At 37.6% G+C, this 27,176-nt stretch overlaps 2 protein-coding genes across 8 annotated transcripts in view; one reads left to right on the forward strand and one right to left on the reverse strand.

Annotated features, from left to right (window-relative positions):
- Nucleotides 1-18,078, forward strand: Gnpda2 (glucosamine-6-phosphate deaminase 2). Of its 5 annotated transcripts, none has more exons than XM_006251036.5 (7): nt 1-132; nt 2,584-2,746; nt 6,033-6,134; nt 7,485-7,667; nt 12,634-12,812; nt 15,074-15,248; nt 17,125-18,078. In XM_006251036.5, the coding sequence occupies exons 2-7, from the start codon at nt 2,623-2,625 to the stop codon at nt 17,184-17,186; spliced, it is 825 nt and encodes a 274-aa protein (XP_006251098.1). In that variant the 5' UTR covers nt 1-132; nt 2,584-2,622; the 3' UTR covers nt 17,187-18,078.
- Guf1 (GTP binding elongation factor GUF1) overlaps nt 17,295-27,176 on the reverse strand; it is a 19,379-nt gene continuing 9,497 nt past the window's right edge. For 2 of the 3 annotated variants that reach the window (XM_017599186.3, XM_063273084.1), the window contains 6 exons: nt 26,327-26,470; nt 25,745-25,878; nt 24,387-24,488; nt 23,575-23,694; nt 22,059-22,095; nt 21,357-21,507 (listed from right to left, as the gene is read on the reverse strand). In XM_017599186.3, coding sequence (XP_017454675.1) covers nt 21,370-21,507; nt 22,059-22,095; nt 23,575-23,694; nt 24,387-24,488; nt 25,745-25,878; nt 26,327-26,470 — 675 coding nt within the window. In that variant the 3' untranslated portion in view covers nt 21,357-21,369. 3 annotated transcript variants of the gene reach the window in all.

Consider the following 27,176-nt stretch of genomic DNA (forward strand, 5'->3'; position numbering starts at 1 on the left):
GTCCTTTCCTGTGTTTGTGTTTGCATCCGGGTTCTCAGGCTTCCTCAATCCTCACCGGCTGGAGTCGCTGGCGGGTTGCTGGGTGTGTTAGGTCCTGCTGTTCCGTCGTTGGATGAGGCTGGAGGTCCGCCGGTGAGTTTAGGGGGACACAGCTCCGAATCGGGGCATTGACGCGGCTCGTTGTCGCAGATTCCCGGGGCCCGACGCGAAGTCTAGCTTGGGCGCTCCTGCCTAGTGCCCCTGAGCCGGGTGTAGGAGATCGGCCTCTGTTGGGCCACCGGAGGTTTCCAGCGCCTGACAGCTCCCTCTCCTCACGCTGCCGCGGCTGCTTAGGGTAGAGCAGTCCTGGCCCAGCGCTGTCTGCCCAGCCCTGGCAGCCCGCAGGTCTGGGGCATCACTCATCAGATCAGGGGAGGGTGCTACAGAAGCTCAGCACACCCCGCGCGCGCGTGGGTTGTTGGACTGCCCCACTAGTAGAAAAGCTGTGAAAGTTCCGTGGTGTAGAAGTTACCACCCCATGGAGAGTTCAGGGACTTGGCTTCAGTCAGTTTCCTGGGGATGCCCTGCCCTAATGAATCAGCACCTGCTATAAGCCCTTAATGGCAATTTTTAATGCTACCTGGTCACGATGCTGAAGTCAGAAAGCATCGACAGTTTCGGTTTCTGATGACTGCAAAACATGGAAAAGGAGGATATTAAACATCTGAATAAATATAGAGAATTTATATTGAGTGAGGGGGATTCACTGAGAAATTTTGGAGGTGAACTCAGCTCTTTAAAGAGACCAAACAACTTGCCTGACGTTTGGTTGCTACCTTGAAACTTTTCTCGTTTTAGCTCAAGTCCAAGAATCCCCTGTGATACCTAACAGGTTCTTGAACAACTTTTGAGATCTGTTGGAGCTAAGGAGAGGGGCCCTGAGTCTTTTTACAAGTATTATTAGTGGTTTCATATGGATAAAACATTTGAAACATGTTTTAAGTCCAGCTCTCTCCAAAACATAACACCAGGGTTGTAACATCTGCAGAATTTGAATGACAGTTTCTACCTTGAAAGTGGGGAATAATCACAGATTTAGAAATTATTAAGTTAATGGAATACTCTATAACACCAGGGTCCAACTCATCAAATTTGTGTCTGTGGAGGCTAGCGTAGTGTTTAACATGGAGTAAATCGTGGCACGTGTGAAAAGCTGAAATACACCGACTTCTATCGCTCTTCCTCACAATTCCTTTTTCTTCTGGTTGTTTGCTGAAGAATCGTATTAGAAGTCCACATCTGGGAGAGCTAGCAGCAGTTGGGGAGATTTTGGTGTAACTCTGAAGTTATTTTTCATGTTAGATTATTGGTAGACCTAAATGGAGACAGAGTTCCCTTGTGAAGCTGAGTTTTAAAAACTCTGTGCCTTCTTTTCTGTAAATGCTGTTCATCTCTTATTGTCTGAGAATTCTAGATTATAGTGACCATACTTTTCGCTGTTTTGGAATTCCAAGTCCTGTTCCTAAAAATATTCTTTAGTTTCTCTGAATGTGTTAATAGATGTTCTGTTCCTGTTTGAAACGGTTTGATTTAGTGTTCTGTGTAAAGTGCCTACTTCCTGAACAGGAATGCTGAAGCTACCATGTCATTGAAGGGTCGCTATTGGTGATTGACATATTTAAGTGTGAAAATAGAAATTTAAATCTTTGACTTGCGGTTATTGCATATAGAACGTACAGATTTTTTGTAATACTTTTTTTTTAAAGTAAAAGAGTAAACACTTCGATGCTAAATTTGCATTTTTGTGAATTCTCTTTCAAGAGGCCAGTACTTTTAGTCAAGTATGATCTTATTAAAATCCTTTCTCTGCATCGTGTGTGTGTGTGTGTGTGTGTGTGTGTGTGTGTGTGTGCATGCGTGCACGCTTATGCATATCTGATAGGTCAATGGTGTGTAAAGAATGATTCTGAAAGTTATTTCTGGTGGGATTTAAACATGTTTGACAGAACAGAAATTTGATTGTTATGGTATTTTTAGCAGCCATTCTGGATTTTGGTAAGTAATTCAAAGGCACTAAACCCTTAGAGTACTTGACTTGTAGTTAAGGAATGTTGCTTCTTTTTGTTCAAGGATGGACGCTTTGATCAGAGACTATATTATATTTGTATACAGTGCAGTGTGATGACTTCATTTGAATTTAAATTCTGTTGTGTCACTTACCCATGTGACCACATGTGAGTCCAGTTTCTCTGAAACCAATTTACAGGATTTTTTTTTTTTTTTTTTGGTTCTTTTTTTCGGAGCTGGGGACCGAACCCAGGGCCTTGTGCTTCCTAGGTAAGCGCTCTACCACTGAGCTAAATCCCCAGCCCCAATTTACAGGATTGTTATGTGGATTGATGTGTGCATCTAAATGACCTAACCCAGAGCCAAAAGCTCAGTGCCTATTTGGCAAAAGAGAATGCTATTACTATTGTTTGATAAGTATGGATTATATTTTTATACGTGCATGCTTTCCTTAAGTATTGCCCTTTTTAAAAATCAACATATTATACACTGGGTTCTGAAAAATGTCTAAAGTCCTCTGTACTGGAATTTTCATAGGTTTCAACCTCTTGGACTAAGAGCTGTATATCACCAATAATGAGGCTTGTAATTCTTGATAACTATGACTTGGCCAGTGAGTGGGCAGCCAAGTACATCTGCAATCGTATCATCAAATTCAAGCCTGGACAGGACAGATACTTTTCACTGGGCTTACCAACAGGTATCAACCATACTTCTTATTTTTATATACTCACATTCTCTACGGTTGTGGAAGAAATAGGGCTTTTCTTAGTAAAGTACTTTCCATTATTTTCTATAGCTCTGAACATATTAGTACATAAAGCCAGAAGTATATGCAGTCTGTCGCACCCTCCACAGGTGGATTCTACTTGTTAAAATTCTGTTTTACCCACAACCACAAAAATTGCAGTTTCACGAAGTATCCTGACTTTAGTGATGACCGTGATGTTTTTGTGCCTTTTCCTAGTCCTCTGGAGTTTCCAGGACACTGCTCTCATTAGTCATGTGATTTCTCACAGCTGAGCTCTTTTATTGCTAACAGGTGATGACTAAATTGCACACTGCTGCTTTTTGACTCCATACTACCTTTATTATGAGCCCTTATCTTCTTAGGCTTTTCATTTTCGTTCTTCTGTTGATAGAAGTATTTTCAAGGGGAAATTGTAAAAGCTCTTGTTGCTTTATCACAGAAATAACTCACACACCAACTACATGCCTTGGCTTTCTTTTCAGAGTTGCCTTTTTAAAATGACCAGTTGGTACCACGTGACCATTGGGTACTTTTATATTGATAGGTTTTGAGAGACCCAGACTCAGAACTGAATTTTAATGGCTGCAGTTAATTCGTTCTACACACCTCGAGCTTTGGATTCCTTACATCCACAAAAGATAAAGTAGCCCTAATTATTGTAGCTTAAATACTGCTTTGAAGCGCAGCTAAAGCTATGTGTGCTTGCCGATCTTTTGAATGCTGTCAATGCTGTGTCACTTTAAGCTCCCATGCATGTTTTATTTAAATAGACTATTTTCTCCTGATCCCCCCACAGATATTCTAAATATATAAAACCTATCTCCACGATTCATTTCACTTGGGTGATTTTTAGGAATTACGTTTTTCTGGATAATCAGGTTGGCTATGTTGTTTCCTCACTCTTTGTCCAGGACAGAAGGTCCTGGTGAGAGTGGCAAGGGGGTATTTCTGTTACCCAAGCAAACTCAAGGAGCACATTCACATCAGCACCCTCGAGTAGGCCTTGATGGCTCCACAAAGCCATGCATCCATTTGTGCACCACGAATGGCTTATTCTCAGGCTGCCTGTGTCGATGATGTTGTCTCAGTTATGACACAGAAGGAATAGTGTAAGTTGGGGACCGAGAGACTCCCAAGTAGTGCATGTTAGCAGCGAGCGCTAGGCATGTTTCGTATGTATTTAAATGTGTAAGTGTACACCTGCCAAGGGCGAGCTGAGAAACCCTTGCTGGCATTTTATACCACACTCTTTGTTGATTGTCTCTGCTGCTTCCGAAACTGGAGCGTACAGTTTGAGGTTAAAAACAACATCCTGTACATAAGTTAGTCTCCCACCAAGCGCGATTTCTGGGTCACTTTAAGTGACTTTTTTTTAATCTGCATATTGTGACCTGCCTGGGACCCTTACTTTCAGCGCTCGCCTGCCCCAGATTGGGCTGCTTGTGGTTCCGAGGTTAGGCCTGACCTCTCTGGCTTACTGCTTTTGCTTTACCACATTGCTGCCCTGTTACACCTCTGTATGTTTCAGAGCTAACACATCCAGTTTCACATCCTTGGCTCCATTGCCATTTGGTATTTAGCAAATTATTCATCATTTCAACCTGGAACCTGCCAGTTTTCCAGGATTTGGGATTTATATAAGGGATTTCCATAGCATGTAGCCACATGCTGGGCACATAGATGTTATCCTTGAACCCTTTTCTCCATCTTTTGCCTACCGTACAGATCGCTTTATGGTCATCAGAATGCCAGCCCTTCATGACTCAAGTGAAACGATTTCTTACATCATTCTTTTGGCAAAAAGATTGTAGTCTCTTTCATCATTCCCGTACTCTAAAATTCTCTGAGGTCTTCTTTCTTTACATCACATTTTTTTTTTACTTCATATCTGTCTTGTGAGTTCTTCTCAACAGAAAAAGCCCTAACAGTCTTCGAGCCACAGAAAGCACCTGTTAAGCACAGCTTGTGTAGTTAAGAGTTGACCATCACAAAGCCAATAATAAAATGAGATTTCTGGAACAGGTTCACTTTTATCATCTGTTTCATTTGTTTCCTTTAACTACACGGATTAAATGACAGAAGTCGAATGTGTTCTTTGTAACTACCTTTGTGGCTACCTCACACTGAAATAAATTCAGATAATCCTAAATCATGTGACTCCTGGCTGTCTATCAGATGCCTGTGCTTCTAGAAATAAAACAGAAGCATTTTATCCATCTGTTTATCCATAACTTATGAGTAACTTATAAGATAACATGCTACATCACGTTGATCATCTCCTTTCTGCATCTCTGAGGTATTGTTTATAGTCACTTGTTACTCTGTCTACTTAAGTGAGGGGGGACAGTCTACTACTCCTCAAGCCCTCAATCCCCTTTGTTGTTTTGGCCAGCAACTTTTTTTTAAACATCTAACAGATGGCTAAATACTGCCTAAGTCTTAACTACTGCACCAGAAAGTATTTATTTCTCTGATGTTTTTGTTTTGTGGTAACGAGTGGGCTAGAAATCTATTCCATCCAGGACTGAAAAAGTCACAGGCTAGTAAAGGTGCCTTTTTTTCTTGTGGTTATAATGAAAACTATAAAACAAATTTAATAAACAAAAGGGGGAGGCCCTCCATAAGATGATAAACTTATCTTTATTGTGTCATATTATGAAGAGAAAACAAAAGCCTGCTTGCTAAATTAATCAAATAATGTTACAGAGCATGTAAAATGAAATAATGACTGCATAAGCGTGACATGTTCCCTCTGAGGATCTCCTAGCAGTAGTCTCTGTTTTAAAGGAGCAATACTTTTCTTTCTCACCTAAGCCTTTTAAGGGAAACTCGTAGGAGATAAATGAGAAACAAGAACCAGAAGCCTGAGCTGCCAAGATTACCTTACCCTAGCTTCTGTCACTACAGAAGTCGCACTAAAACTCAGGATTTTTCAGCAAGTGTTTAATCTAAAAGATTTTAGTTTTATACTTTGCAAAAGCAATTCAAAATACTGAGAACAGTTCAGAATAGCTTTACCGTCCGTGTATGGTGATGGGCTCCCAGCTTTATTAACCAAATTATGGTTTAATGACATTTCACAGCATCTTGGAAAGAAACCACCTCAGCCTATCATGAACATTGTATTTAAGTTGTTTATTTTGAAATGTAGAATGTTACTCATAAAAAATTTAATTATAAATATATTTAAATAGATGTTCAAGTTATTTAAAAATGGTCACTTTATCTTTTTTAGGGAGCACACCTTTAGGATGTTATAAAAAACTAATAGAATACCACAAGAGTGGAAACCTTTCATTTAAATATGTGAAGACTTTTAACATGGATGAATATGTTGGTAAGATACATTGAATATACTATATATTACATGTTGAATATCATGTATCATTAGAATTTTGAGACCCTTTGTGTACTGCTTTGTGGTGAAATTGATAATAGCACAGTATAATGGATACACGACTTGGAAATGTGCACTCATTTTGCTGCTTACCTATGTTGTTACATGGTGCATTCCATTCATAATTCATTCATAGCCATTCTTTCTCTCCTTTCTTTTTTTTTTTCCCTTCTCTCTCCTTATCTTCCCCTTCTGCTGCTTCGCTCCTTTTTCCTTAAAGGATAATTGTAGAGAATTAAGTGATACATACATATGCAAAGGTAGTTCATATAGCTTTTTTATTTTTTAAATTAAGTGTTGTTCATGTTAGCACCCACAAAGTTGTGTAATCTGTTAACTTGCTTAACTGGAAGGATCTATGATTTGCTTAGAAATTCTTTATTGAAGCATAAATATCAGAATATATTTTCAGCATCTGTATAAGTTACAGTCAGATAACTGTTATGATTCAACATACTTTACATACATGTAGGGTGCATATGAGAGGAATGTGGCCAGCAATTAGTTCTCTAAAACTATAGACATTATGGGTGTGGTTTCCACCCATGAAGTCTCACCCTTGTCTGCCTAAGCATGGCTTTAACAAAGTTGTCGTGAATATACACACTAATATGGAAAGTGAAACCCCAAGGGGCCTCATCGCTACACACACAATTACAGGAACTAAGGAATGCTGAAAGCAGGAGAATTTGTTTTCTACAGGGAAGATCATACCAATTAGTTATTCAATACCAGATCAGATGGTCAGTCCTGAATAAATATATGTACAATTAACATTAAATATGGACAAAGCATGTTGTCGTTGTATATTTAGGAATATATGAATGTACACATACATATGTAACAACAATTAAAAACCATTAAGTCATGAATTTAAAAGAGTGAGGCAGGAAACAGGCAGGGTACATGGAAGGAAAGGGAAAGGGAAATGATGTAATTGTATTGTAACGTCAAAAACAAAAAATAAAAGCTAGTCAAAGGATAACAGTTTGCACATGTTTTAGAAGTATGTAGTGACTGAGTGAGTGAATTAGACTCCCAGTGTTCGAATTGCAGACCCTGCACCAGCTGTATGATTTGGGGGGAGTTCTGTGCTTCCTGTGCTCATCTGTTAAATGGGAATGATACTAGTATTTTCATCTGTGTTTACAAATTAATTGTTAGTGTAGACATTTAAAGTGACACATGTATATATGAAGCATGTTTTAAGCCAAACAGTTTAAAATGTAATGTACTTTAAAGAAGTCTTTTGGGGAAAGTTAGAGTTTTTATTATTAACTTCATATTTAGGACTTCCAAGAAACCATCCCGAAAGCTACCATTCTTATATGTGGAATAACTTCTTTAAGCATATCGACATAGATCCTAATAATGCTCACATCCTCGATGGGAACGCTGCTGATTTGCAGGCAGAGTGTGATGCATTTGAGGAGAAAATAAAAGAAGCCGGAGGAATAGATCTTTTTGTTGGAGGTATGTAAGAACACATTGCCATCAATCATTTGTCTGCTAATATTTGAAGATTGTTTTTAAAAAAAGAACAAAAATGTCACCACTGCATAGTGCAAAAGACACCTGTTAGTGACTGTTAATGTCCAGCTGCAGAAATAGAAGGATGCCAATTTTACTTTATTTTCATTTAAAAAGTACACATAAGGTAAAAATAAACTCAAAATTATAACAGTTAACACGCTGCTTACATTATGCCTTGAGAAGTAGGTCCCCATCCCTGTCATCCCTGTTAAACTATTCTGATTACATCTTAAGGTTGAGAGTTTACCCCAGCCTGAAAATACTCTGCCAGGTCATTGTGTTGAGTGTTTGATTATTTTGTTCTCGCATAGGCTACTTAACAGAGCTAAACACATGAGAAATGGGTGGACTTTTATCAGATAACTCAAATTTCGCTAAGATCATTCAAATCAGTCACAAGCAACGTAAGACTTTTTATCACCAACTCTTAGACCAGTTCATTTCTGTGAGTGCCTTAAATTCCAAAGAGAATGAATGTTTGGTTTACCAAATTCCACTTATAAATTAAAATTATATATTTATGTGTATGTTTGTGTGTGTATAAATGTACCAAAAATAGGTGTCTGTCCCTTTGTAACAGTGTGGCTCCCTATTACCAGGATGAAACAGTTGAAGTTTGTCGCCGTCAGAAAAGTATAAATCAAGTACATTGAAGTCAAAACCATTTTTATCTGTCTTTAGTACTTAACCAGCATACTAGTGCTCTAAACTACCTGTCGGTGGTTTGTATCTGATTTATGAGACAGTTTCCCAGAACTGTGTGCACTAGGGTTGTAGTGAAGTGGATTCATGGTTGAAGTGGCTGAGTGTGATTGAGGTGGTTGGATGCTGGTGGCTTTTACAGTGAGACTTACATTGGCATCTCCAGGTTCTGTGTATGCCGGTTCAGTTTACTAAAGTTCAGTGTAACCAGATCCCGTGTAAGACAGGATTAATTTTCACTTTCCCGACATTGAAAGTTGAGTTTTATGGCATGTTTAAAGTGCCTTAGAATGGTTCATGGCATGCAGCTGGCTCATGGCCCCTTCAATGCTCTTCCATGAGCCGCAGAGATTAATGTCATGGTCCATGGATTCCCTGTAGTTCTTCCCGAACTATTTTTACTTTATTTTTATGACCAAGTGTGACTGAACCCTTCTGAGGGAATTCTTATCTATGTGTAGAGAGCCAGTACTATTCATTTTCTTGTGTAGATAGAGTTGTTATTTGTCTGAGCAAGAACATTTATTATTTTTATTTTAAATAGAATGTCATCCATTTTAAATAAACCTTGCTAATATCACCTTAGTAGTCCTATAGAGCACTTTCATACTCAAGATTTGTAAATATGGTTCCATTTTACCTGCCAGTATTAAGGCTCAGATACCAGATGTTTGGAAATGTATAAACAGACTTTTGTAATTTCCATATCAAAATAAAATTCCTAAACTATACCGTTCCTAAACAGTTTATCTTATTTTTTTCCAAGAAATGTTTTTACCAATTTACTGTTATAGTGAAAACATACACTATAGAGATTAATGATTAAAAAGGCTGGTTGAAAAATGTTTTCATTTATAGACATTTATTTTTCCTGTTAATCTGCTGACTTTATGGAAGGGTCTATGCGACAAAGCCCTTGTAGACTCAGTGCAAGAACAGTTAACTTAGTGGCTAAGAGAATGGCTGATCAAGACTCTTGTGCTCTTATTTAGAAAGCATTCTGAGACTACAACTCTCTTATCCAGTCTTTCTGGTAGAAACTCATCATTTCCCATTGCGTTAAGTCGTGTCTCTCTCTCTCCTCTCTTTTTATTCCATGTTTGTTTTTGGTCTGATTCCTCAAGCACCGTGTCTACCTTCCAGGTAAAGGGAAGTACAGTTAGAATCACCCTTTCATTATAATTACACTTCTCACCGACTCTTACTGATGCTTTGCTTTTTAACCACCTTGATCTTAAGCGTCCTGTAGTTATTTCTTCACTACCCCCAAACCAGGAAACATTTTTAAGAAAATTCTTCACATCTTTCATTGGAGGCTGATGACCCAGGGCCTGACGTTTTATTTGTGTCATCCAGAAAGTAATTCTGTGCGTGGGAAGAGGAGTTCGCCTTCCTGTGTGGGTTGATGGTTGTTGCTCATGTACTTGGTCATGAAAGAATCTTATTTGACTCTTTGCATTTCTAGATATAGGTTATTGTCTTTGGAATTTTTAAGATGAGGCTTGGTATCTGGGTCTTACCACTTACCCTTCTTTTGTTCCAGGGTTTGGTTAATAAAAACACTAAGAACTGTGCCAAATGGGATCAAAATATCAGCTTTATTAAAGGTAAAGTTGGAATAGAGACTGTAGGCTGGGCTTGAAGCAGTATTGGTTCTCCCCTGCACTGTGAATTGGCCTAGGACTAGAAGAGTCTAAGAATATAAATTTGCCACTGTCCACCCAGGGAATTAGAATGTGAGTTCCTTTCTCTTGGTAGGAAAGAGAAAAGAGGAAACGAATCCTCTGAGAGCTTTCATTCTTTCTCTGATGATGACAGAAAGGTAAGGTGTATCCTAAGTGTCTAAGGAGGACCCAGCAGTAAGGTAGAGATAAAGAAACTTAAGTGTAATATCTTAAACTTTGATATTTTATTTATATAAAATTTAAAGAAGACTGGGAAAAACTTTCATATTTTAATTGGTGAAGCTTTTGTTGGCAATAACACTATAACTTGTAGAGGGGGTCTAGTAGTGTGTTCACTGAAATGATTCTGGTATAGTTCACAAAACCTAGAGAGGGGATCAAGCACTGAGTGTTTGGAAAGAACCAAAAAACCTTAGCTCACAGAAGCAATGGCACGTTAAGCAGCAGCTGTCATTAGTCGTGTGTTTGTGTTTGCTTTGTTTCTGTTCGTCAGATAAGGATCAGTTCTAGTGAGGACTCCATTGCTTCAGCTTGCAGTGCTTTGCTCTTGCCACTCTCACTCAGAACGATAGGGACATAAGGAATTGCCTTTGAGATCCTCACCCCCTGACCCCTGCAGCCTGTAGTGAGGAGTGGAGCAGAAGAGGTATAGCAGGAAGAAACTGCTGAGCTGACCAAAGAGAAGTAACGTGCATTAATTCATTCAGCTCTTCATTCATTGAATGTCTCTTGTGTGTCATGTTAACTTCTGAGTAGTAGAGACACACAAAAGCCTTACTCAAAGGAAGTTTACAAACTACCCACAAGACCACAAGAACTATAGGACCAAAAGTCATTCATATATATATATATATAATTTCACCAGTGAGCTCTTGAGAGGATGCTGAGACCCTAATGTAGATGTACGGGCCACAGAGTTAGTGGAGCATAAAGCATTATCCGGAATCAATCAGTCTCTATGCCATTTGTGGCAGAAAGCATATGTAGTGGTGCTCCTCTAACAGGACACTTGACCAAGCTCAGGTCAGCCATGTGCTTTCTGTGGCCCATGTCACCAATGAAAACATTAATAAGACTTACAGGATCTCTGATTTGTTTTCTGAAGGTTTTATGTTTCGAGCTCTAACCTTTCTTTTGTGTGCATCTAAAGACAATTACATGGTGCATTTGTATATCCAAGAGTAAAATGATACATTTGAAAACACATTTAAGTATAATTAAAACGTGCTAGATACCGGTCTGTACTCAGGAATGGAAACAATCCTTGAAAATTAAACATATGTAAGTCCTTATTAAAAGTGTACACCCCACAGTAATCACTGCTAGACTGTTGTGCTTTAGAACATTTGATTCATACTATATTTTTCTTAATTCTTCAAAACTAGATTATAGCTTGCTTATTTTACTATGGCCTAAGAAGCTTAATGATATAGCATGTATCAGTGAAATATACCTGTCGTCTCCTTAAAGTAAACAGGTGGAGTATAGATGTAAAAGATATTTTTATTGCTTAGAGAATTGGGTTTTTGGTTGTTTTTTTTTTTTTTTTTTTGAGAATGCTGACAACTATGATACAGGTGTGTAAACTTTTATTTTTAAAGGTTCTTGATTTTTTTAAGGAAATTACCATTGTCTTCAAATAAGGAATATCATGTTCTTTTCTATATTTTAAAAGCCATCATAAAATATAGCAGGTGTGTATAGGTCACTGTGGTTGATACCTGTATGTCATGAAATCATTGCAACCAGTAACATCCACCATTCTCTTCTTGTACCACTAAGGAAATGAAGTGTAACAGAAAAGACCTTGCATAGATCCCTGTAAAGCCAAGTGTAATTTTATGCATTTTATTTGATTTTATTTTAGATGAGAGAGAGAGAGAGAGAGAGAGAGAGAGAGAGAGTATGTGTGTGTGTGTGTGTGTGTATTACAGTGAAAAATCAGAAAGCTTGTAATATAAAACTGGTATCTTAGGTATTTCTAATGCAATTCTATATTATTTTATGAGGAAATAAAACTAAAAGGGAACCATAGTTAATTGCCTCACCTAAACTGGACTGAAGCAAAGCACGGCGAGGATATCAAACCCTGGAGTCAGTAGTCAGGAGCCTATGATTCGAGTGCATCTCAGTGTTTACTAAACTGTGGTCTTTCACATCAGTTTCTTTTTGTGTTCCTGAAGAGGTGGCCATGAGGGAAGTAGCCACAGAGTTACCAAATACTGTCTGTTGTGAAAATGCCCTCGAAGCCTGTAGTGCTGTGTAAATGTGGTGCTCCCCGCTCTTGGTACATACATGTCATTCCATGCTGTGTACTCAGCAGATATGGGATACTGAATGAAATATACAAATATCTTAATATTATGAATTGAGTTCTAAAATAAGGTAAGTGTGTTTATGGTGATTTCTTTACCTTTATAACTATGTTGAAATTTGAGAAAATATGATATACTATATGTTTGAAACCTTGTTTATATCATGTATATATGAGTGTGCATATCTGTTTTTGAAAGGAATAGGTCCAGATGGTCATATCGCTTTCAATGAGCCAGGATCCAGTTTAGTATCAAGAACAAGATTAAAGACTCTAGCAATGGACACCATTTTAGCAAATGCAAAATATTTTGATGGAGATTTATCAAAAGTACCAACCATGGCTCTAACTGTTGGTGTGGGGACAGTGATGGATGCCAGGGAGGTAAGTAATGTTGTTTTGAATATTTTTCTTTGATGTTGAGTAATTATGGTGCTTAATATTTTAGATTCATCTAGTTTTCAATAAAAATGCTTAAAGGACAACATTTAATTAGAGCTGCCTCACTGGTTCTGAGGTTCAGTCCATTATCATCACAGCCGGAAGCATGGCAACATCCAGGCAGGCATGGGACTGTATGAACTGACAGCTCTACTTCTTGTTCAGAGGCAAACTGGAGCAGAATGGCTCTCACGTGGCTAGGAGGAGGGTCTCCAAGCCCACCACCACAGTGACACACCTCCTCCAACAAGGCCACACTTCCTGATAGTGCCACTCCCTGAGCCAAGCATATACAAACCACAACAGTAACTGTGGTTGTGTTGGCATTTGCGAAAGGGGTATAGAGAGAATGTCCTACATAGTTTTGGAGCCCATGGGATTGATTAATAAAAAGTGCTTTTGACTACACTTAGGAGGATTGGCTATATTGGTTTCCCATAGTTCAGTCCCCAAGGCGCACACGCTGGAAGGAGGGAGCCGATGGCTATAGACACACACAAATAAGTAAAAGTCCATTTAACATTCTTTAAAAGAAGCAGTAGTTTCAGTTGCCCTCTGAGGACTTCCTGTGAGATTTTGGCTAATGACCTAAGGGACTTTCATTCCTGCACCAAAGCTCCAAACATAATGAATCATTAGAGAAGCCCTGAATCGGCCTATAATGTGACTGCGTGCATGTGGTACACACCCACACATCTCATTTTGGTTGCTTCTGTAACAAATATTTCATTATTAGGACAGCACTGTGGGTAATAATGTTCGACAAGGAGAATTAATTTAGAAATCATTAAATTTTTGCTTGCCTTATATCAAACAAGTTAATTTTTGCTTTAAGAAGGCAAATGGTTTTGAGGTGATGCATTGAATGTTAATTAAGGTTGTTTCCCAATGAAAATTAATTTGAATTATGATTTTATAAAGATACTTTGATCCATTCATGTTTCATTTCCTATACTGTAGAATACTGAATCATAACATATGCATACATGAATATAAAATTATTTCAAATATTTTAGAGCCATAACCATTCAAATTTTTAATAATTGTAAAGAAAAAATTAAGTAAACTAATCTAAATTCAGAAAGATAAGCAATTCATGTTCTCATATGATCAGGATTTGAGGAAGGAAGACTTTCAGGATCATTAGGGGAGAGTGATAAAGAAGGGGCTGCCTTGTCTGGCCTCAGTGGGAGAGGAAGTGCCTACTCATGCAGAGACCTAAAAGTGCCAGGATGGGGATATCCGGGTTGGTGGGAGGTGGGGGTCGATTAGCTTAGAAGAGAAGGAGACAACAGGGTTTGGGGAAGAATTGTGGGAGGGGGTGACCGGGAGGGGTCAGTGAGCAGGATGTAAAATGAATAGGTTTAAAAAAAAAAGTGGAAATGATCCAGGTGGTGGTGGTGGAGCATGTCTTCAATCCTGGTACTTAGGAGGCAGAAGCAGGATTAACTTTGTGAGTTCAAGGGCAGCCAGCTCTGTTCAAACTAGTTCTAGGACAGCCAAGGCTACACAAAGAAACCTTATCTCAAAAAGAAAAGAAAAAAAGGAAATTATTTAAGTATGTTTATTTATGAAAATGTCATAATGAAAAACCATTATGTTATATTTTTAATGCTGATTAAAAAGAATATAAAAACTACAACACTGTGTAAGCATATGTACATTTTTTTCAGATTTGGAGGAACTGATAGCTGAAAAATTCTAAGGTCCCTTCTGATAACACACCCGCATGTTCTTTGAGTTATTTTACTGGTGCCTAGGAATTTAAAACCACGAACTTGCAGCTTCTGTTCTTTCCAAAAGTAACTCACTCCTGTGCTGCAAGGGCAGTCCTTTGTTTCAGGAGATCTGAAGTTCTTAAATGCAGTCTGAGCTTGGAACAGCATTAAAGATAACCACACCCATTAGGTGATGAAGTTCAGGCTCCTCTAGCTGTTGTTCAGATCTCTACCGCAGTTGTTTTAGAGCACTTGCTGTCCAACACAGGACGTATTGCTTAGCTGGACTGGGGACTTAGGGTGTTAGCCTGTATTATATATTATTCACTGAACGCACATAAGCTCTTTATTTTCCAATCAGGAAGCTCTTCTCTCTTTCCCAGGCAGGTATCTATACATCAGTAGTAAAGTGTTAGCTCTGGTCCGCACTTGTCTGTTACAGAGTGTCCTGCTCACTGTTAACACGGGATGCTCATGATTCTGCAGGTGATGATCCTCATAACAGGTGCACACAAGGCGTTCGCGCTGTACAAAGCCATCGAGGAAGGCGTCAATCACATGTGGACTGTGTCCGCTTTCCAGCAGCATCCCCGGACTATTTTTGTATGTGACGAGGATGCTACTTTAGAGTTAAGAGTTAAAACTGTGAAATACTTTAAAGGTGAGCATTGAATTTTAATGTGATATGAGATACTTCTAGTGAATGATAAAACTTAGTAACTGTGGACTTTTAATCTTTCAGGAGGCCTGCTGAAAACTGGCATTATGCTAACAAAATAACCAGGATTTTCAAGGCCTACAGCTTCTCAGTTAATACTTTTCAGGGTTTTCATGACATTTTTCTTTGAAATCACATGAAGTATTTTTGTTTCATATCACATATACAAGGTTAAATAACTCAGTAATGTCCTTTCTGGATCTTTGGGGTTTGTTGTTTTGTTTCTTTTAGTAACATTTGGGAGTTCTGCCTCATCCTTCCAGCTCTCACCCACTATTGCGGCTAAGCTTCCTGATGTCAGACACCCGTGTCAGTGTGCTAAGGTTGATACTACAGTAGGCATGCTTTAAACAGTGTACAATAAGTGGCAGGTCAGTTTGGTTGCTTAGATGTCTGTGTTGATTTTCCTTTTCCTTTTTCCTGAGTATTTATGAAGTAGCAATGAAAATAACTGTATGGTCAGGGTCACCACAGCATGAAGAACTGTATTAGAGTCACAGCATTAGGAAGGTTGTAGAGGTCTAGACGATCCTCTACAAAAAGTACATGGAAATCCATGACTTGAAAGTACTTTTACCTCTGATGTCCAGTCTTGGGCGTTGTGATGGCTTACGTGCTGACTTACAGCTGGCTGTGGGAGAGCTCAGCCTTCTCATTTTCAGTTGCTTTCTGAAGCCTTCTTAACAGGGAACATGCAATTCCAACATCTTTCTCCCAAGTCCAATACCCAATTATCTGAAGGAACTAAGTACCTTCCCAACAGCTTTTTCTTAGTATTAATGGCCTAGAAATCTTAACTGATTTCTTTGCTTTCCAAACTATTAAAATTTTACTTAGTTCATTGATTCTATCAAAGACAATCTTATAAGATCTTTTTATTTTCTTTTTTAAAAGATACATACTACTTCAGACATGTATCTGGAAAAGAGGCTTTAATATATGATTCACAAGCATACATACCCATTAGAAAATTTCCACTCTAAAGCATACATGCTAATTGTAAAATGGCTATTAAAATCTACTTAAATTTAAAAAACAAGTTTCCATCCCAAATTATTTCAAGCAAATGGCAGTGTTGTTTGGTAAACATTTTCAGTATGCTATGGGTAAGCTTGTAATTAACCAGCTTTGTAGCTGTGCGTTCCAAAGTCAGTCAAGAGGCTGGGGACATAGCTCAATTGAGAAAGAGCCTGCTTTCCAACCGTGAGGAACCAAGTACAATCCCCAGTATCTACATTAGCAGGCAGAACATAGTGATGCATGCCTTCTAACAGAGGGCTGTGAGTCCAGCTTGCTGACCAGCCAGTTACTCACAGTTTATGTCTCTGTAATCAGTGAGAAACTCTAACAGTGAGGAGCAGTGGTAAAGGGAGACCCTTGACATTGACTTTTGAGACTCATACACATATGCACATATTACCATATGCATCCCCCCCCCCCAAAAGATGCATAGGGTGGTATTTTGGAAGATATCCATCTTATCACAACAGTCTGGGTCACTTATTGTCACCAACTAGAGCAACTGCTATAAAATCATAACCTACATTTCTAGACAAATGTATTGACTGGTGATATTCAACTTTGCCAGCCAGCCAGCCACTCCAGTACTCCTCCAAACAAGCACTGAGGCTGCACTGGGACTCCCAGAGGATCTTCTCTGGTCCACATCTACATAGATAATGTATAAATTGTAGTTCTTAGTTCCAGTATACCTTATAATCATATAAGAATGAAATACACTGTCTTATAAACTTTTCTTATGTAAATGTTCAAAATTAACAAAATTACAACTAGAATTATGCTTTGTTTTTTCTTTAAGGTTTAATGCATGTGCACAATAAACTTGTGGACCCACTATGCAGTATGAAAGAAGGGGACTGAAGAAGACTGAGTCTGACCGCTTGGGAAAAAAAAAAGAACTTTTCCATACTGATAAAATTTCTGCTTATGCAATATGACAAAAATGGTAAAATAGGAAGACTCATTACAAAGAAAAAGCCCACGGTGTGTTAAACATTCCACATTTAGAATGTGTCTGTTTTACACTAGGCCCTAGAAGTAATTGGATCCCAAAATTGTTTAGCTGTTCTAAAGTATAGAAGCTCCATGGCTACCTATAAAGAGTCTAGCAGTGAAATGTTTGCATTTTAAGAGATTTCTGCACTCTCAGGTCCTGTTAGTGACGTAATCTCTTTGACTTATTTGAAGACACTCCAAGCCTTTCCAATATCACCCTGCTGTCATTACAGACCTTCACTCTTGGAATGGGTATTTGTTTGTGCATCAGACACATGCTTTTTGCCTGTAGTTGCCTTAGTCATCTTTCTGCAGTAGCATCTGGATATCAGGAGTCCTACTCATTAATCAAGGAACTCTGAGGAGATGACAGTGCCCTAAAGTAGTTTACATCCTTTCAGAAAGTCTGTGTGAGTGCATGCTTCTATGCACCTTCTTCTGTGGTACTTTTTTACAGATATGCTTATTTTTATTTAATGACCTGGGTTAATGCTCTTAATAATTATATCGGCAATTATGAGCTTTATACTTAGCTACAAACGTAAAGAAATCCTTTTGAAAAACATTTTCTGATTATTGTTAAATTTTGTAAATCATCCTTATATATGTCTAAAGAGATATTAAGTATGTACTAAAATAATTACTGTAAACGTTTAAATTGCAATAACTTGCATAATTAAGTTGCAAATAAAAATATTGTTTTCTATCTTTAACTTAAAGTTTACAATAAAACAATTATCTAATTTCCTTTCTAAAATTGAAATCACATTCATGGGGGAGATCGTTAATGGTCCTCATGACACTACATTTGCCTCAAATTCGTTGCCATCACATAGGTAGGAAACTGAAGACAAGGCCTAAGAGGGAAAAGTAAGGGGGCTGGAGAATGGCTCAGCGATAGAGGGTACTTGCAGCTCAAGCGTTCAGTTCCCGGCACTGGCAGGGAAGGTGGCGCACAAACCCATTGTAGTTCAAGTTTCAAGGGTTCCTCTAATGCCCTCTTGTCCCTGAGGGTACCAGGCATACCAATACTTCACACAATAAGACAGATGGCATACACGCAGTCAAACCAATGCCACCAATAATGGTGCATTAATTCCCAGTGATGTCTTAACAGCTGTTTCTTATTCATCAAAGTAAACCAATTACATATAAATTATATGTATATGTATTATAAATATTAAAATGCATATGCATATATGTATTTGGGAGATATCAAACAACTATGGAAGTATAAAGGTGCTGTGTGATAGGGTTTCACATCCCAGAGCACGTACATAGATACTCTGGAACCTCTTTGGAGCAAACAGCCTGCTGAAGAACATCAGATTGGGATATTCTGGGTTATACTAAAATTAAGCTGAGTTTTAAATCTCTCTTAGACTATTCTGCCTCCCTTCTTAATATTAAAACTGGTACACCATTCATTCAGATGGGCACCCCACAAAGTGAAGTTAGCCTTAGTAGTGTTCTTCCTCCCTATCACCCTGTCTCAGTCTTCCCTTAGTAGACGTCTTAGTCACACTAAGATGCTTGGACTTCTCACCGCTTGGACAAAATCCCTGGCAAAAACAATTTGTTCAAGGAGTCCCTATGCCCTTAACATATTTTAGTTAACCAGTCAAATCAGTAGCATCAATCCTGCAGGAATGAGTTTGGCAGTAACATGTTTACTCGAGATTACCCCACCTTTGGCTGTATAGCATCATGGTGAGAAGTTAATGGTCTCTTCTGAAGTATCATTCATTCCTCCTGTGCTCCAAAGGTCTAAAGAGATCTTTTTCATTCTAGCACTGATGCTGTCTCACAGCATTCTCTCCTCCGCACTTCCCTGGCCACTGGAGCATCCTAGTGCTATACTCTTAAAAAGCTTAGAAACCATTGAAGATGTCATGAATCAATGATATAATCTTTGCCTTTGAAGTAAAAACATCTGGATTCTGTCTGTCACCAGGAGATATAAATGGCAACATCTTACCCTCTGCTGTTAGAAAAAAGTATATAAAACTCAGCACACTGGCCAGCCCATACCAAATTTAGTAAGTTGCAATTATTTTTTGGTCATACAACTATACAAATTGGGATTCTAGAACCCAAAGGAATAAACTCAAAATTTATAACTTAAAATTAAACCTTGCAAATGTTTTCTGTTAGCACTATGTTAATTCCAAAGGATTATGGGTTAAAGAATAGTCGAAATCTAAAAAAGCGCAAGGGTTACGCTGAAGATACTGGATATTAGGACATGTGTACCAGGTTTTGCCTTTCCCTTAGCAATAATGGAAGAGCAGAACATTTTAACAACTGCATTGTCTCAGTTTCAAATATATTGCCATTTAAAAACATACTGCAGTAGGAATTTGGTATTTTCTACCTAGCAAATCAGGCTGGGAGAAGTGAGACAACTTATATAAGAGGATAAACTAAGGCTACCTAACTTCTAAGTCCTCACTTTAAAATCCCATCAAAACGTGAAGACACATCAGTAACCTTTTTTGCTACTAGGTATGTACAAGATAGAAGGCAGAAAGTAAAATCCAGAATCAAGACTCTTTCTTGCAGGAATACATTTTTCAGTTTGTTGTGAATGAACATGAAACTATACCACTTATTAGTTGTGTCATTTAGGTTCGTTTAGGTGACAGTTACTAACAGCTGGTGCTAATATCAAATGTATGTCACTTTTCATGAATGTACTCAAGAGTGTCAAAAACAAGATGGGGCCCTATCCCAAACTTAAGCGGTATGTATAACTTAGTTTCAGAAATGCTTGATTAAATGTATAGGCATAAAAAGCCAGAACAAATGTCTGGTAACACAGTCTTTTGAGTCTCTTTCTTAGTAACAATTCCTATATATCAGATACAGTGATTGAGCTAAAAACTGAAACAAGGTGATTTGCAAAGTTAATTGATGTAATTAGGGCTCCTCTTAGTCTCTGGAAGAAAACCCATGCAGAAGTTGAAGATAGTAGCACATGGCTATAAAATCCCAGCAGTGAGAAGGCTAAGGTGGGAGGACTGTCACAAGTCTGAGGTCAACCTAGCCTGTGTAAGGAATCCTGCATGAAATACCACCTATAAACTCCTGTGTGTGAATGCTGGCCCATAGGGAATGGTACTCTTAGGTGGGGTAGCACTATTAGGAAGTGTGTCCTTGTTGATGAACGTGTGTCCCTGTGGAAATGAGCTTTGAGATCGCACATGCTCAAGCTAAGCCTAGTGTGGCTGCCGCTGCCGCCACCTGCAGATTAGAATGTAGACCTCTCAGCTGCTTCTCCACCACCATGCTTACCTGCCTGCCGCCATGCTTCTCACTATGCTCCAGTCCCACAATAGTGGACTAAACCACTGAAACTGTAAGACAGCCCCAAGGAAATGTTTGCCTTTATAAGAGTTACTGAGGTCACAGTGTCTCTTCACAGCAATAAACTAAGACATTGGGCTAGCCATGCTACATGGCAGGATCCTGTCTCAAAACACTGAAAACAAAAAGAAAAAAGAAAAAAGCATGTGAAAAAGTTAAGATTCACTGTGATTAAATGTATAATAGGCCTGCCTTCATGAATATTTAAAATGTATTAAGCTCCTTTACTTTCCAAAGCTCCCTATGCAGGGTGTAGTAATATAATCTCAATCTGAAAGATAGGTGAGGGATTTTGGGGAGATTCCGTGAGTAGAACGTAAGAAAATAAGCAATGTAGCGTACATACATTTAAGATCTTCTCTACCAACACGTCAGCACTTCTCAACCTCAGGTCAAACAACCCTTTCACAGAGGGTGCGTATCTGACATCCTCATTTTAAATATTTACATTATGATTCATGAAAGTAGCAAAATTACAGTTATGAATTACAGCAACAAAAAATAATTTTATGGTTGGGATTACCACAACATGAGGAACTGTACTAAAGGGTGGCCTCTTTAGGAAGGTTGAGAAGCACTGAAGTAGGTCATAGTTGCAGACCCTGAAAGTAATAAGCACTTCAGAGTTTTCAATCTGTTGTCAATGTAAATTACAAGAAACAGAAGTCCTGCTTTTCCTGAGTCATTTATTAGGCTGGGTTTTCAGGACTTTTATAAAAGCATTTTTTGGAATCTCAATGTTGCCAATCTTCCTCAGCTTTTTTTTCCCTTCTGCTTGTCTCTTCAAAAGTTTCATTTTTCTAGTAATATCACCACCATACTGAAAAATAAGAAATCCAAATTGGTTCAAAGGAAATTACAGAATTCCACCAAGAAAACATCAAAACCATAAACATATCATTAGGACCCACAGGCCCCCACTTGACTATCAATGTTTTCATTTAGGATAAGCATATTGTACAGCTGCAGCTTAATACAGACTCTCAGGCAGACCTGTGCCAGAAATTCTGCCAAACACTTAGAAAAGGCCTTTTGTGTTCATACACACAAATAGGCTATCCAAAAATCAATGTAGCAAGGTAGACTTCAATTCCCACTCTCTTCCAACTGTAAGAGAGTCACTATACATCTTTTTCATTATGTATAAAATTAAAATTCTTCTTTTGATGATATTGCATAAGAAAAGAGATAATGACAAGCATTTTTAAATGTAGTTAAAATGACGACTCTAATATGGTTAAATAGAAATTTACCCATTTAAAATGAAACTTGGAGATGAAATGCATGGTACATGAAGACTAAAATAGAAACCAAATTATAACACCTTTGATCTTAAACTCATTAAATATAGTAAAGTAGAAAGATACATACACATTTTGCCAAAACATTTTTCCTATAGGCTTTCACACTGTAAAAGAAGAAATACAGTTTAAAAGCATAATTTCTATACACAGCTTTACTTTTGATAAAATATTTAGTGACAGTGTTTAGATAAAATTGCCTATGTAAGTAGTTCAAATGTTTGTGTATTTATTTCCATATACTTAGTGTAAGAGACACACACACACACACACACAAAATCTCATTTTACTGTCATATCCTTTAGTGAGAAAGGTCATTGTTTGTGGTATGCATAAGTAGGAATATGAGCATTCATGACTTTAATAAAACACACTGCATTATTTCCAGCTCAACCTAGACATACTTTGAATAGCACTATTTGAACTAATTAAATCATCATATTCTGACCTAACTGCAAATAGATAGTGACTACTAAAGGACTTACTACTAAACCTAGGATTTTATAAAACCATTCTCAAGCAAACTACTGTTAATAGATCCAACCATCAATTTTACTACAACTGACACTTCCAGATCACTAACTTTGAAAGGTATCTCTTCTTAAGAGATTCTTTTAATAATTGTTTTTACATCCACTTTGTTTTTCTTAATGTGCTTGCAATATAATTTATATAAAAATGACCATATGCTAACTGTTCTACTTTTTAGGATGTTCCCTAGTATTCTGCCTAATTCTGAATTTTCTTGGACACTGGGTAACTGAGACAAAGTAGTGTTCAAAATGAAATCATTCCTATAATGGGCGTGTGTGTGTGTGCGTGTGTGTGTGCGTGTATAAGGTATGTATGGTGTGTGTGTGTGTGTGTGTGTGTATATATATATAAATGTGTGTGTATAAGGTATGTATGGTGTGTGTGTGTGTGTGTGTGTGTGTGTAAATGTGTGTGTGTATAAGGTATGTATGATGTATATATATGTAACTGGTAGGTAACTAGTGCTGATGCATCAGGCTGAGGTTCAGCTATAACTGAATAGCAAGTCGCAGTCTGTTATAACTGAGGAGACAGAATGAATATCCAGGGTCATAAGATTCCTAACAGACCGACAAGCAAGGGGAAGTGCTACCAGAGACTATTCTTGTTGCTGCAGGAGCCTGATTTTATCGACAATGCTAGCTTTCTGCAAAAATTACCATACTTCCCATACCGGCTATAAACCACATGAGGGACCTAATCTGGAAAACAAAACCTAACGTGGTATTTATAATGCTTCAGAGAAAACATTTTATTACTACTTTTAGGTTCTGTTCCTATCAGAGTCTATCTGAATTATTATAACAATTCAGACATTATAATCCATTGAATGGAACCTTAACCTAGAAATTCACTAGAAATAAATTCCTTAAACTTTCATAAATTATACAATTGTAAGTATCATCACTTAATGTAGTAATCCAAAGTAATAAGACATTTATCATCTCGTGATCTATGTGAATAAAGCATACACCATGATTAATTAAAAGTTTAGTCTGGTTTTCAGGTATATTTCTAAATCCAGCCTCAAAGGAAAATGAGTTTGAACTCACGTTTCTCTTGCAATTACTTTGCTTCCAATAGCTGCTTGAACTGCGATCTCAAATAGCTGTCTGGGAAGAGAATCCTTTAGACGTTCACATATGCTTTTGCCAACAGTGTATGCTTTCTCTCTGAGAAAGAAAAATATAAGCTATCCTAAATATAAAGATTTAAATTATCTTCATAGTCCACTGCAGTAATTAACAGTAAGGGGAATTTTAAGAGGTTCAAATAGAACTCAACACTTTGTACTTAATTGGCATTTTCTGTAATTATGTATTAATCTATACTATAACCTAAAATTGCATAAATATAGCATAATATCAGTCTGCCAGTTTGTGAACACATATACTTGACGTTTTCATTATCATAAATGATTTTCATAGCTATGAAAATCTTTTTATCAGTATAAACCTAAATGATTATAAAATTAAAGAACACTCTCTTGTGTTTTAACACAATAAAGGGAAATTATTTCTACAATACTACTCCTTTGGCTATGATAATTCTGTACTTACTACAGGTGTTTTTGATCTCCATAATTTCCTCACCTTGCATATCCGGAAGACAGAGACTTCAAAGAGTCATAAAAGTCTACCACGATTTTATTTAAAGGGAAGAGATATTTAAGCATAACTCTGTTTTCATCAACAAAAGTCACATTTTTTTCTGATGTAAAAACAGAAGGAAAAACGAATAGACAAAAATATATTTTAATTATCTTTCCACGTTTTACAAAGCAGGCACTAAGTGAGGACCCATCAACTACAGAAATACACCCAAGCGACTGTGTTCACAGCAGGCGATCTCTTACCCTTCTTACCTATGGACCACAGTCACCAGCTCCTCCACGATATTGCCATTCAGCAGAATATCCATTTTTATTAGATCTGCAGTCTGGTAACCGGCATCTTCATAGTCAAAACTAACAAGGACAATGGAACATGGACAAGCATGATACTGTCAAATACACTCAACAGACTCCTTTCTCCCTACAACCTCCATTACCTGCTCTCTCCTGAAGAAATGGGGTAAAATGATTACCACACATAACGTTTCACTTACTGGATATATACGTCCATAGTAAAGAACCAAGGCATCAACCTTCATTTTGAAATTAGGGCAAGTACAGGGACTATAAATCCATAAAGAAGGAAAAGGAAGTGGCTGACGTAAACTAGGAAAATCAATCACCCAAACCAAATGTCAGCTCCTTTGTAGTGTTGCCAGCTGGTGCTCCTCAGCTAGCACTGTCTGAGGTTTCTACTGCCAATGACAGCACATGTAGACAGTGTGCTAGATAATGCACTGGCAATGCCATTAAGAAAGGGCACCTGGTGTCCTACACAGATCTGTAGTTTGAACATTAGTTTTTGTCAGAACCTAAAGACATGTAACACACGTGAACCTAGTACACACAGAGTAGTTAAAGCTTTATCAACCAGAGACAAGCACTCATGTTAGCTGCTATCACGAGAATGGTCAAAGCAACCGTGCTAGTCAGATGTTTAACTCATAAAGCCATTGTAGCCAGAAGACAGTATAAAAGGCTTTTTTTTTTTTGGAGCTGAGGACTGAACCCAGGGCCTTGAGCTTGCTAGGCAACCGCTCTACGACTGAGCTAAATCCCCAACCTATAAAAGGCTTTTTGCTACTCACACTCAACTCTTGTATTTTTATTTGGCTAGGTTTCATGTACTCCCTTAAGATACACAGATTTTGATTAGATGGACCACATATTCCTGGGAGGACCCATTCTTGACCACAACATTGTTAAGTGCTGTAGATATTCAGCATTCTTCATACTCAATATTTATATCCAGTTTTCAATTATAAGTATATGCTCTGTGAATCAATTAACATACATAGATATTTAAGTGTTATTCAGTCACAGATATTTTTTGAAATTCTATACAACTCTTAAGCCATGGGGGCTATAAATAACCTCTTACTGATGAGGGTACTTCCCTTTCAGAGTAACAGTCTGACAAATAATAAGCCCTTTTCCTCCTAGAAGGAAATGTCAGTGCTGTGTAATATCTCTAACACTCCAAGCTTCCTAACCTTATGATCCTCAACTGTCTTCAAGAGCTGCAATTAGTAAAAGAGCAGAAGAGTAAGACCTTACAGTCATCCATTTTCAAACCTTTGAGATGCTTGTGATCACCAGAATTTCCTCACCTTGCATATCCGGAAGACAGAGACTTCAAAGAGTCATAAAAGTCTACCACGATTTCATTCAAAGGGAAGAGATATTTCAGCATAACTCTGTTTTCATCAATAAAAGTCATATTTTTCTGAATTGCTCTTCGTGCCTAAAGAAAGATAAGTTTGATGATAATCCACGCAAATATTGATGTGAATAAACTACAGACGTTAATGTCCAAAATGTAATTCTCATAAATAAAAGTCAACAGAATGGAAGAGTATTATTTGATGGTCTACCAAAAATTTATGAGCAAGAGTTTTTAATATGGGAAGAAACAACACTACTTTGCATTTCACTTATATTCCTTTTAAACTAAAGCTTGCAATCTCTATTCTTAAAAATCACCATGCTCACCTTTGAGTGCACAAATAGACTAAATCATAACAAAAGTCCCTTCAGGATAAGTCTGTAACTTTTTGTCATTCCTTTAACTAAAGTATTCAGCGGATAATGATAAACTTAGAACCAGTGTATAAAATGAAATTTCTCAGCAGAAGGACTCCTATGAAATACAAGCTGATAAGCATTGTTCCAGTACCCACTGTTGTTCCTACCTGACAAAGCTCCATTATTTTTCCAGTGTATTCAGTTGGTGTAATGACAGTGCCCAAAACAACAGGTTCCAAATATTCTGTTACTTTGGACTTATCAGGGAATTGTGCAGGGTTGATGATAGTGATTTCCTTTTCTTTATACTCCTAAAAGTGAGGAAAGGGCAGAGTATTTAAGAACAAACACTAACACAGTTACGTTTCTTAAAGTTTAGCTTTTCACATAAGTACAATTTTAGAACATACTGAATTTACTGCAAATAACAAAGGAGCAGCAGTAAGGACAAACACACCTGAAGATTAGACTAGTGCCCAATACAGCTTTTCTTCTAAGAAACAACAACAACAAAGTCTTCTAATCACCACCTTTTAATTTTGTTAGAATGATAATATATTACAGCATTTTGGCTACTAAAATTTATAAAACATACCATGAACCATCTAAAAAAGCATGAAAATACTACGTTTTAACATGGGTACTATAACTAGTGTATAAAATCAGTTTATTTATGCTCAGGGTAGCAGTGGTCTGGATGAACTGTAAACTGCCACTTATGTGGAACACAGTACGGCTTCTATCACTACCTTAAAATCATCCTGTGAGAATGAATGTCTGACTTTTGATAACATCAATTATTTTTGACCAACATTATCGTTCAAATTGTGCTGAATTATAATGGTCCTCTCATTACTAGTTCTTTTTACTGTCATTACCAGACTAATTTTGATAATGAAGAGACTGAGCTAAGAAACATGAAACATGAACTCGTTTTAGATAAAAATTTTTGTTACCTTTACTCAAAAATAAATCACTCTTAATAGTGATTTACTTACAACTAAATAAAACATTTTT

This window comes from Rattus norvegicus, chromosome 14 (genome assembly GCF_036323735.1).
Source record: "Rattus norvegicus strain BN/NHsdMcwi chromosome 14, GRCr8, whole genome shotgun sequence".
Lineage (NCBI taxonomy): Eukaryota > Metazoa > Chordata > Mammalia > Rodentia > Muridae > Rattus > Rattus norvegicus.